The 12,235-nt window shown below is 50.9% G+C and overlaps 1 protein-coding gene and 1 pseudogene across 1 annotated transcript in view; one reads left to right on the top strand and one right to left on the bottom strand.

Annotated features, from left to right (window-relative positions):
• Positions 1 to 2,597: 2,597 nt before the first annotated feature.
• Positions 2,598 to 12,235, bottom strand: part of KCNG2 (potassium voltage-gated channel modifier subfamily G member 2) — a 17,397-nt gene continuing 7,759 nt past the window's right edge. Inside the window, exon 2 of the mRNA XM_004715941.1 lies at positions 2,598 to 3,404. Within this exon, the coding sequence (XP_004715998.1) occupies positions 2,598 to 3,404 (807 nt within the window). The remainder of the gene's footprint in view (positions 3,405 to 12,235) is intronic.
• On the top strand, positions 6,123 to 6,707 carry LOC105979802 (annotated as a pseudogene).

Below are 12,235 nucleotides of genomic sequence, written 5' to 3'. Positions count from 1 at the left end.
GCTCTGCCCCATGATGGCACTGTCATGGTGGAGGGGCTGCCTGTGGCATGACTGGGGTCTCACCTGCTTGCTTCAGTGGGGCATCTGGATGCTGCGCGGGCTGGGTGCGCACCTCTGGCAGAGCAGGTGGAGAGCTGAGAGATGTGATTAAAGGTTAGCCCTTACCTGCCATCCCCTTCCCCCCAGCTGCTGTTGCCGCTGCCCTCAGAGCTAGCTGACTGGAAAGAAGCTGGTGGGTACCCTGCCCCTAGAACAGGGGTCAGGCCTGTGTGGCAATAGGTGTGGGGGTTCAGACCCCAGTACAGTCAGTAAGACAGACTCACACCTGTGCTGCCCTGCTCAGGCAGGCAGTCCCAGGGGCCCATTGAGGCAGGGGTGGAGTTTGGGGTTCTGTTGAAGGGCCTGTTTGGGCGGAGAGGGAGGAGGTGGGTGTGTGGTTAATGGTCACAGACCAGAGCTGCCTATCAAATGCTGAGCTGGTCACCAAGAAGCCCAGGAAGGGTAAAGCTTGTGGGCTGGTGACTGAGTGTCTGCAGGGGAGCAGAGCGGCATGGGAAGACTGGGCACTGAAAACAGCTGCGTGGCCAAACAGGCCCCTGTCCTCAGACCAATTCCAGTGACAGACAGCACAAAGAAGGTGCTTTGTGTGCTGTGTCCACAAAGGTCCCGGAGTTCACCCACAGCAGGCAGGCAGGCAGGTGCTCTGGGTCTGGGGGTGAGAACGGGTCCTGGCACCCAGCCTGCCCTGCGTGGAGCCTTGTTGGGACACATAGGACCACTCATGGTCAGCGTGTGTGTCACGTGCTTGCACACCATGAACTCAGCATGGGAAGGAAAAGCCACTGGGTCAGGGTGAGGAAAACAGGTCATTTGATCAGCGTGTGGGGGAAGACCACTGGGTCAGTGCGAGTGAGGGCAGGCCACATAACCTTCAGGGAAGGAGGGGAAGACTGGGGGCGCTGGCAATCTTGGGCTCATCGTGCTTCTGAGGACAACAGGCCTCAGCCGCGGCCAGAGTATCCCTTTGTTGGACAGGAAATGTGGCCCTTGGGGCACTTAGTCTCGAGAACTGGCAGGCAACAAGCACTCCCTGCAGTGACCGAGTGGCCTTTGCCTGGTCTGGAGGGGCTCCTGGGCCTGTGGGGCTGTCCCTGTGAGTCCCTGGAGGTGAGGGTGGAGGGGGGTAGAGATGCATGGGTGAGTCCTTCCCTCCTGGTGTGGTCACCCAGTGGCAGCGGAAACAGGTCACTCAACAGCCACCAGGGAAAAGGCAGCAGATGCCTTGAGGGCAGCTTTGAGGATGGAAGTAGCAGGGTCACACAGGTCAGGTGGGGCATCAGAAGCCCGAGGGGTCAGCTGACCGTCAGCAGCAGGCCAGCCTGTCCCTGGAGCCCTGGTTCCAGGTGTTCCTGGGGGCAGCAGGCTGAGCCCTTGTCTGCAGGAATGTGCCACAGCTGCCCATCTCAGGGGTGTCAGCCTGGCCCTGCCCTCTCCAACTCCCCTTCTGATAGTCCCCACTGGCCTGGGGGGGAGGAGCCACCCGAGGACCGCAGGAGCAGATGAGCACTCCAGAGCCTCAGTCAGGAGGCCTGGCCCAGCTCTGGGCATCTGCCTCCCCAGCTGAAATCAGTGGCCAGTGCACCCCAAGGACTGCCATAGGGACCCCACCTCCAAACCTGGGGACTGCTAAACACTAAAAGGGCCAGGGCAAGGGAAGCCCTTTTTGCTTGGGGCTCCAGGGAGCCCTGTGTGGGCCACTGGAGATGGCTTCAGGCAACAGGGCTACCCAGGATGTGGAGCCTGTGAGATGTACCAGGGCTGGAAGCAGGCCACACGGGAGGGCAGGGCATTCTGGGGTGCTCATTCCAACACCCCTGGAACACCCCCTGCCTTCGTGGTGGGGGAGGCAGACAGGGATATGGGGGGTATGTGTCCCAGCATGCTCACGGATGTGGTGCTACTAGGAGTGGGGATGGAGGGGCTGGGGCTGGCAGGTCAGGAAGGTGTCAAGGCCAGTTCCACTGTTGCCTGCCGCCTGGGCAGGTGGCCCCAGGGCCGAGAAGCAGACAACTGGGTGGGTGCATGGATTTATTGCACAGTGGAGGTGCTGCTGCTACAAGGCTGTGGTACAGGTCTCTGACAGCTCCCTTAGGGGTGCGGGGACCTGCTGTGTGTGTGGCGGCCACCCCTGGGCATGCAGTTTGAAGAGAACGCTGGATTGCCCGGCGGAGTCTCCCATAGCCTTCTGGGGCACTCCACGTTGGGGGCGCTTCCCCCGCCTGGGCTGAGACCCACGGAGAAGATGGGGGCGCTGCAGGGGGCAAGATGTGGGCTGGGTGAGGCCTATCCAGCGCTGCGGGGCATACACTGGAGTGGGGGCGGGGACCGCAGCTGTGGGAACCCAAGAGGAGGAGCTGGCATTGGGTTAAAGGGGCTGGGATGCCCGCCCCCCCCCCAGCGGGCAGCGGCATGGACTGGCAGCAGCGGGCTTTGGCAGAGGCCAGGCGAGCAAAGACCCTCCTTCTCAGCTGGCAGCCGTGGTGAAGCCTGGGTCCGGGTCTCCGGGCCGGCGGGAGATGAGGTCAGGGACGATGTGCTCAGGCCCACTGCTCGGGCCCTGGCCCTGCGTCCGCACTGCCTGCGTCCGCGGTCGCCAGGAGGCCGTCGGGGCTGTGCGCGCTGCCCTCGGTCGGGGAGCGCGTGCTGTCCTCGCGCGGGGTGGGCTCGAGGCTGGCGGCGCGTCGCTGCAGCTCCTTGAGCTCCGAGTAGGAGCGCGAGAAGGTGTGGAAGATGGAGGTGACTGGGAAGGCCAACAGCAGGATGCCACTGAGGATGCTGCTGAGCGCCACCACCTGGCCGGGCAGACTGCGCGGCACCATGTCGCCATAGCCCACGGTCGTCATGGAGATGACGGCCCACCAGTAGCTGGCCGGCACGCTGGAGAAGTCGCGGCGCGCGCCCAGCTCGCGCTCGGCCAGGTGCACGAGCGGCGCGAAGAGAGCCATGGCCACGCACAGGAAGAGCAGCAGCAGGCCCAGCTCGCGCGCGCAGCGCCGCGCCGTCAGCCCAAGCGTGCGCAGCCCCAGCGAGTGGCGCGCCAGGCGCATGACGTAGAGCACGCGCAGCGCGCGCAGCAGCCGCAGCACCAGCCCCGCGCGCTCCAGCAGCTTATTCCCGCCCGCAGGGCCCGCGCCCGCGCCGGGTCGGCCGCCGGCCGCCAGGTCCACCAGTAGCGACACGTAGAAGGGCAGGATGGCCAGGATGTCGATGATGTTGAGCGGCGTCCGCAGGAAGGCGCACTTGCTCTCGGCCTGCACGGAGCGCAGCAGGAACTCGAAGGAGAACCAGGCCACGCACACCGTTTCCAGCACAAAGAGGTTGCGGCACTTGGGGGAGCACTCGCCCTGTGGGAAGGAAGGGGCGGGGTTGGCAGGTCTCAGCCAGCGCAGCCTGGGAGGGGAACACCCAGGCACCCCAAGAAGGAGAGGGAAAGGGGGTCCACTCCTGGCACTGCTGAGCCAGCCCCGAATTACTGGGGAAGGGTACTTAAAGACAAAAAATCCTGAAAGGAGCCGGGACTGCCCCTGAGGTCAAACAACCAAGGAAGTAACACCCACTCCTGAGGGTCTCAGCCAGACTGTTTAACTGAGGCCACTCCCTCCTCTGCCGGTCCTCCTCCCAGCCCGCGGCAACCCAAAGCCCGGGCTGCGTCCCTCTGTCCCCGCTGATCCTAACTTCCCTCACAGATAAAACAGAAGGTTCCTCCTCTGTGCTGACCTGGAGCCGCCTCTGGGTTAGGTTGGTGAAGGGCAGAGTTTATACCTCTAGTGTTGCCAGGAGGAAGTCTGGTGGGGCTCAAGTGGCACAGGCTCTGGTCAGCTAAGGCTGGAGGTCCACACCCACCAGCCACTCAGGCAGAAAGATGAGGCAGCCTGCTTGCCTCAAGATGGACAGACTCAGAACTCCGGGAGCAGTCTGGCTCTGTCCTGTAGGGTCACTATGAGTGGGAGCCCACTTGATGGCAGTGGGTTTGGTGCTGGCTTTACACGGCTGTGAACGCTAGCGAAATCAGCCAGCAGTCAGGGGGCTTCATATCTGGTGTGGTCAAGGAAAGGTGGGTGATGAGTTGGGCTGTAGACGACAAACCTGGCAGTTCGAACCCACCAAGTGGTTCCTTGAGAAGATGAGGCTTTCTGCTCCTGTAAAGATTGATAGCCTCAGCAGCTCACAGGGGAAGTCTGCCTGGCCTATAGGGTCACTCTGAGTCGGCGTCAACTTGAAAAGATGATCCAGTCACCTGCCCCACAACACACACACGTAAGCAATAACAAAAAACAAACCTCAGGGGGAGGCTACAACCAAAGTTGCTGCAGTATTTTATCTACAATGTTCGGTTTACAACAAAACTATGATAGAAGAATCAGGAAAGTGCGGCCCATATGGCAGGAAAATATCAGACAAGAAAAACTGTGAAAACAACCAGTTGTCAGACTTAACAGACGAGATCTCCAAAGTAGCCAAAACAAAACCGATTTACGAAAAGTAAGGTAGCAGATGTGAAGCCGACTGTATGAATAATCACACTGGATGTGAGTGAACTGCACAGACCAACCAATGGGGAGGGACCTGTCAGACTGGATTTAAAAATCCGATTATGTTGCTTCCTACAGGAGAAACACTTTAGAATCATTGGTATAAATAGATGGAAAATGAGATTGGGAAAAGATACATCATGTGACCAGCAATCACGGGAAAACTGGAGTGGCCATACTAATATGCGATAAAATAAGCTATTAAATAAAGAACACGCTGATAGAGACAAAAGGGACATTTTATGATAAAAGTCCATCAGAAAATACTACAGTTAAGACATTCATACAGCTAATAACAGTATCCAAATACATGAAGCCAAAATTGATACAAGTGAAGGGAGAAATGGACAATTCGATAATGGATCAAGCAATCGGTGGACTGACAGGGAAAGTGAAGACTGGAACCCTGTAAGCCAACTGGACCTGACTGACACGGCTAGTAATCAGCCAACGGCAACAGCATAGATACTGTCTAAAGCGCACATGGAACGCTTTAGGCCATGAAAAACCTCAATCCATGGAGAAGGAAAGAAATAAGACAAGAATGTTCTCTGACCACAATGGAATACAGCTAATAATAACAGTAAGAAAGCTGGAGGCTCACAGGTGGAAGTTAAGCAATCTGGAGATGAGTAGTAATCAAGAGGCAGCATGGAGAAACTGGCATGCAGCTAAAGTCATCTTTCCAGGAAAATTCAGAGCTGTAAAGGTCTACATCAAAAAAGTGAGAAATTTCAAATCAACCTTCTAGCTGAAGACAAAGGGAAAACAAGATAAAACTAAATCTAGAGCAAGCAGAAGGGAGAAAAGAGTAATGGTTAGAGCAGTAACTAACAAAAAAAGGAAACTCAACGAAACCAAAACCTGCTTTTTGGAGAAGATTTTAAAAACCTGACAAAACTTTAGCTACTTTGATCAACCGAGTATACTACCAGAGCTCTTTAAGAAGAAAAAAAGAAAAACTCAAAACCACCATACTCACCGCCATCCAACCGACTTTGACTCATTAGCAAGTAGACTCAAACTCTGTCACTACCGTTGGGTCAGTGTGGACTCCTAGCGACTCTACCTGGCAGGGTAGAATTGCCCCTGTAAGTTTCCGAGACTTTAACTGTTTATGGGAGTAGAAAGTCCCATCTTTCTCCCAAGCAGTTGCTGGTGCTTTCAAACTGAAGACCTTTTGGATCACAGCCCAACATGTAACCACTATGCCACCAGGGATCTGATTCAAATTACTAAATTAGAAATAAAGAAGGAGACATCAATACTGATTGTACAGGGGGGCAAATTATGCAAGGATTAGGATTTGGTGTTCTCACTGCCATGACCCAGGGTTAGATTTCTAGTTAGGGAAGCTTTTCTTTTAAAGAGGCGTGGTGGCATAGTAAAATGGGCATAGTAAAATGACCGTCTACAAGGTCAGAGGTTTGAATCCATCCCTTGTCCTGTGGGAGAAAGATGAGGCTGTCTGCTCCTATAAAGATCTGACGTCTTGCTTTCCTTTTGGCGCTGCGGGCCGCAGCCACGAGTATGCTCAAATTTCAGAAGAGGCTTGCCTCCAGCTTCCTCAGCTGTGGCAAGAAGAAAGTCTGGCTGGACCCCAACGAGACCAATGAAATTGCCAATGCCAACTCCCATCAGCAAACCCGGAAACTGATCAAAGATGGCCTCATCATCCGCAAGCCTGTGACCGTCCATTCTTAGGCCCGGTGCCACAAAAATACCCTAGCCTGCTGGAAGGGCAGGCATATGAGCATAGGTAAGCGAAAGGGTACTGCCAATGCTCGAATGCCTGAGAAGGTCACGTGGATGAGGGGGATGCGGATTCTGCGCCGGCTGCTCAGGAGATACCAGGAGTCAAAGAAGATTGACCGCCATATGTATCACAGCTTGTACCTAAAGGTGAAGGGGAATGTGTTTAAGAACAAGCGGGTTCTCATGGAGCACATCCACAAGCTGAAGGCAGACAAGGCTCACAAGAAGCTCCTGGCTGGCCAGGCTGAGACGCGCAGGTCTAAGGCCAAGGAAGCACGCAAGCACCGAGAGGAGCGACTCCAGGCCAAGAAAGAAGAGATCGTCAAGACTCTGTCCAAGGAGGAAGAGACCAGGAAATAAACTCTCCCTCTTTTCTCTGGATATCGTGGCCTTGGAAGTTCTATTGATCAGTCACTCAATAAAAGCAAGCCTTGTTGGCCTGCCCCTGAAAAAAAAAAAAAGATCTGATGTCTTGGCAACACAAAGGAGCAGGTCTACTCTGCCCTATGAGGTCACTGTGAGTTGGGATCTACTCAACCGCAGTGGGTGGTGAAGCTTCGTGGGTACATACATTGTACTACTGTTATGTACTCTCCAGTTGGTTTTAACTCATAGAACAGAATGAAACATTGCTACTATATTTGAGCCCACTGTTGCAGTCACTGTGTCAATCCATCGCATCTCATTGAGGAGCTTCCTCTTTTTCACTGACGCTCCACTTTAGCAAGCATGGTGTCCTTCCCCAGGGACTGGTTCCTCTTGATAACATGCCCGAAGTACGAGATGAAGTCTGTCAGCTTCACTTCTAAGGAACCGTCTAACTGCTTCTGAGGCAGATTTGTTTGTTCCTCTGCAGTCTATGACAAAGTATTACAATGATATGTGTAAGGACCTGGAGTGAGTAAACCAAAAAGGAGGAACACACTTGACATTTCTCAAGCTGAAAGAACTGTCGGGGGAAAGTTCAAGCCTCGGGTTGTAATACTAAAGTATTCTGTGGACAAAATGTTGAATGAAGCAGAAAACATCAAAAGAAGATGGAAAGAATACACAGACCCACTGTACCCAGAAGAACTGGTCAACATTCAACCATTCAAGAGTGATCAAGAACCAATAGTATTGAAGGAAGATGCGCCAGGTGTACCCAAAAGAAATGTTTGAGGAGCATATGATCAACCGCTGAGGGTACTTGAAGAAAAAACGTCCAAGGCATTGATGAAAAACATTCGTAACTGTCAGTGACTTAAATATTTTATAAGAAATGGAAAGATTTATAGAAAGATACAAGAAGAAATAGACAATCCGAATAGATGTATAACAGGCGAAAGATTGAGTTTATAGTGAAAATGACAAAACAAAAAACGATCCATAAAGAAAAAGCCTTGACCCAGAGGGCTTCACTACTGAATTCTACCCAACATTTAAAGTCAAAACCAATACTTCACAAACTCTTCCAGAAAAGAGAAGAGGAGGGTATATTTCCCACATCATGCTTTGATGTCAGCGACACCCTGATACTCAGACTGGACAGTCACCAAAGAGAACAAACCGCTACAGATTAATTTCTCTTATAAGTACAAATGTGCATATCCTCAACAAAATACTAACAAAACTGCCAAGTTCAGTTATACATCGTGCTACGTGGGATTAATCCTGGGATGCAAGACTGGTCTAACATGTGGAAAGCGATGCAGTACATCATATAAAGAGAATTAAAAGGACACAAATCACACGATCATCTCAGTTAACACAGAAAAAAAAACCCGGACAAAATCCAATATCCTTTCACAGTAAGAACATGCAGACCGGGGGAGGGAGGGGAAAAATGAGGACCTAATGCTGAGGCTTTAAGTGGAGAGAAAATGGTTTGAGAATGATGTACAAGTGCGCTTTACACAATTGATGTGTGTATGGATTGCGATAACAGTTGTATGAGCCCCTAATAAAATGTTAAAAAAAAAAAAAAGAACATGCAGAAAACCAGGAACGGAAGGACAGTCAGTTCCTTAGCCTAATAAAGCCACCCAGAGCAGACAGATATGATGGAGACAGATGGGGCTTCCTCCGCAGACCAAGTGCAAGGCAAGGCTGCCTGCTCCCCCCACCTGTTCACCAGGCCACGGGAGGTTCCCACCAGGGCAGGAGCCCAGGTTGGGAAGGAAGAAGTTGGCTATTGCTTTTCATGGATGACACTGCCTTGTCATTAAAAATCTGAAGCAATCCACTAAAATATGATTAGAACTAATACATGAGCTCAACAAGGTTGACATTTTAAAAATCAATTGTATTTCTATGCATTTGCAATGAATCATCCAAAATGAAATTAACAAATGCACAATAGCCTCAAAAGAACAGAACACTTAAAACAAATTTAACAAGGACAGAACATGCCCTCTCCTGGCTGTAAAAGATTGCTGAGTGGATGCACAGAGAGAATAACTGATGTAGTGCTTTATCCGGGAGGGTGGGGAGGGGAATTGAGGAGCAAACAATGAATGCGGGAGGGGGAAGGGAGCACTAGAACTGATTGTGATGATGTATATACAACTCCTTAAAAGTGACTCAACTATGGACGTATGATGTGAATTTTATATCAAGAAAACTACTGAAAAGAAAAACCAAAGTTGACCAGTGGTTACCATGGGTGAAGGAGGAAGAGTTTTTGCTTGGGAGCATTGAGTTTATGTTAATGAAGATGGAGTGATTTGAAGAGGGATATCAGTAATGGTTACACAGCATGAAGAGTATAATCAGTGGCCCTGATTATACATGTAGAGGTTGTTGAACTGGAGAATATTTTCTTATGTTTATTTGTGCCAGAATTAAAAATAATAACGAGTACACTATTAACAACGAGTACAAGGAAGAAGAAAATGTTCTGAAATTGATTGTGATGATGATTGCACAGCTTTTCTTGATGACTGAACTACTGAATTGTACGATATGTGGATAAAGGGCTAATAAAAGTGCTTTTAAACGAAATTGCTCACAATTAAAGAGGACCCAGATAAAGGGAGAGATGATCCCATGTTCGGATTAGCGCTGTGACAGTGGCCCTGCAGCTATGACAGCTCGGGGCCACCCCAGCTGGCTTCTCTTATAGCTGAGAAGCTGATTCTAAAATTTACATGGAAACAGAAGGGCCCCAGGATGGCAAAATGAACCTAAAAGGGGCAATAAAGAGGGAGGATTCACGTCCCCTGACAGCAAACTTACTATAAACCAGACAGTAAAGCCAGACAGTGTGCTGCTGGCACAGGGATGGACATGCACAGCAGTGGCCTTTCTCTGAGGGTTCAGAACGAACCCAGACTCTCAGCTCAACTGGCCTGTGTCAAGAGTGCTCAGGATGTGCGATGGGAGAAGAAGCCTAGTTTTAAACCCAGCGCTGGAAAAACGGGCTAATCATGTGCCGACAAGTGAAGCTGGACTCTCAGCTCACCCCATGTGTCAAAGTGAACCAACACAGGCCAGCCTCAGTCTAAGAACAAAGCCCTGAAAGAGCTCTGAAAAGAAAACGTAGGGGAAATTGTCATGATGTTGAATTGGCTGAGGATCGTCAGACACGATAATCAAAGCAACAAAAGCAAAAATCGATCCATGAAACTGCCCAAATTGAAAACCTTTGTGCATCAAAGGACAGAAAGTGAAACGACAAACCAGGGGAAAGCGTGGCAAATCAGGCATCTCATAAGGACCTTGTAGCCAGAATATGTAAAGACCATTTACAAGTCAATAATAAACGAAAAACAACAACAACAAAACTTTCAAAGTCAGTCAGGGCTTTGAATAGAAAGTTCTCCCATGATAAACAAACCAGCACACGTGAAAAGAAGCAACCGCTGGTCTTCAGAGAATCAAGACCAGGATGAGACGCCACGCCATGCCACCAGAGTGGCCATCGTGGATGCACAGTCAAGCTGCAGAGGGTCAGGCCTCATTTAAATTCCTCATCGCCAGTGGGAGTTTCAAATGCCCTCCCTGCCTTTGGTAAAACAGGCTGGCAGATTTCGAACAAGGAAACACGGAGCGAGCATCTGACAGAGCAATCCCATTCCTGGTGCAGATCCTAAAGAAAGGGAAGCGTCTGTCCCCACAGGAGCATGGCTTGGGTATCTGTGGCAGCATGGACAGCACGCCGAGTTTCCCCCAAAGTGGTGCCTCTGATCAGAGTGACCCTGGAGGACAGACAGAGCTGCCCACAGGGTCTCCAAGGCTAGAATCATTCCAGAAACAGAAGGCCTCACCTTTCTCCTGCTGAGCTTGAACCCTAACCTTGAAGTGAGCAGCTGAATGCCCACCAAGGCCCCACACAGTGTGGGTCCATCACAAGAAGTGAGGTATTGATACATACTCTACCGTGGGTGAACCCTGAAGCATACTAGCGAAAGCAGCCAGTCTTAAAAAGCGGTCTCTTTCCACCCCCATGCAATGCCCAGCATCAGTAACTGGAGCAACAGAAATCTGATGATATGTCGCTTAGAGCTCAGGACCAGGGAGGGGTGATACCTATGGGATATGGGGTTTTCTTCTTGAGGCCAGGAAAATACTCTAATGGTTCTGACGGTTGCACGCCTTGTGAATACGCAGAAACCCATCCAATTCTACCTTCTAAATGGGTGACTTCTCGGTCTGCACCAGCAAGTTTTGAAACACACCCCACATGGCCACTTCTCTTGCCACCCTGGTCCTCTCCTGCCCTGCCACTCCCCAGGCCCTCACCTGTGTGCAAGTAACTGGTCTCATGTGTCACTCTGAACAGCTTAGGCATTTAGAGGCAGTGTTCTGAGGGTTCCATAGACTCCCCAGCTTACTCAAGGGTTTCTAGCACATACACTGCCCACCACCACACACACTTATGTGGAATTATAAAGAGACTGCTCCTGCTTTGTCTCCCCCAAAGGCATGCCAAGCATTAGGGGCTTTTTGCTAGCATATGAGGGGAGGTCAGATGCTCACAAATATCCTTCCTGGAGACAGTCAGTCACCAGACTACGGAAGGTCCTGATCCCTGCTGTTAAGGACAATAGGCTACTTCTCTCTAGAGTAAGGTGACCAGATGTCAACATTGGTAAAGTGGAACAAAAGCGGGACACCATTGATAAAACTCATATCCTGGCGAAATAGCCACATAGCAGCCGAAAACCGTATACCCTAGCTTGTCGTGCATTCTTTCAAACAATCGGGACTTTTTAAAAACACCGCGGGATGCGGGAAAAATTGTTAAAAATCATGACTGTCCCGCCAAAAGCGGGATGTCTGGTCACCTTACTCTAGAGGCCTGTAGTCATTGGTTTGGTTCCTGTAGGTGGAGTGCATACCCTACAGATAGTGGTGACAGGGAACAGGTCAAACTGGCTTTGTGACATCCAGAGTCAGGCCTCCATCCTGTATCTAGGATCCGCCTATCTTGCCACATGTATACCCCCCAATCCCTCCTCTTCCTATTGCGTGGATACCCCTAGATCGACCCCCTCCCATTACTGTATTACCTACGCACAACCCCTTCCTGTGACGTATGTCTTCACCTGTAATTAGGGGGCTTGCATATCCCTAGAGAATATAAAAGCCTTGGTTAGCATTAAATATTTCTCTCTCCACATGGACCACCACGTGAGGCTGAGGTGAGCATTGCTACCATGAAATGTGTCTGACTCCATTATTTCTCTCTCTCTTCTATCTCTCATGCTCTTTATGACTTTACTATAATCTTTACTTATTATCGCTGTGCAATTGTGCCTACTGGACCGGTGATGATGTGTTAGGGCAGGTACCCTGCCACACATACACATGCTCACAAGTGTATGACACACACACACAACCACTCACCTATGCAACACACAGCTCTACCCATATGCATCTCTCTCTCTCACACACACACACACACA

The sequence above is a fragment of the Echinops telfairi genome, unplaced genomic scaffold, assembly GCF_000313985.2.
Source record: "Echinops telfairi isolate 266 unplaced genomic scaffold, ASM31398v2 ScPeMD7_7400;HRSCAF=8409, whole genome shotgun sequence".
Taxonomy (NCBI): domain Eukaryota; kingdom Metazoa; phylum Chordata; class Mammalia; order Afrosoricida; family Tenrecidae; genus Echinops; species Echinops telfairi.
This window is presented reverse-complemented; position numbering and strand designations above follow the sequence as displayed.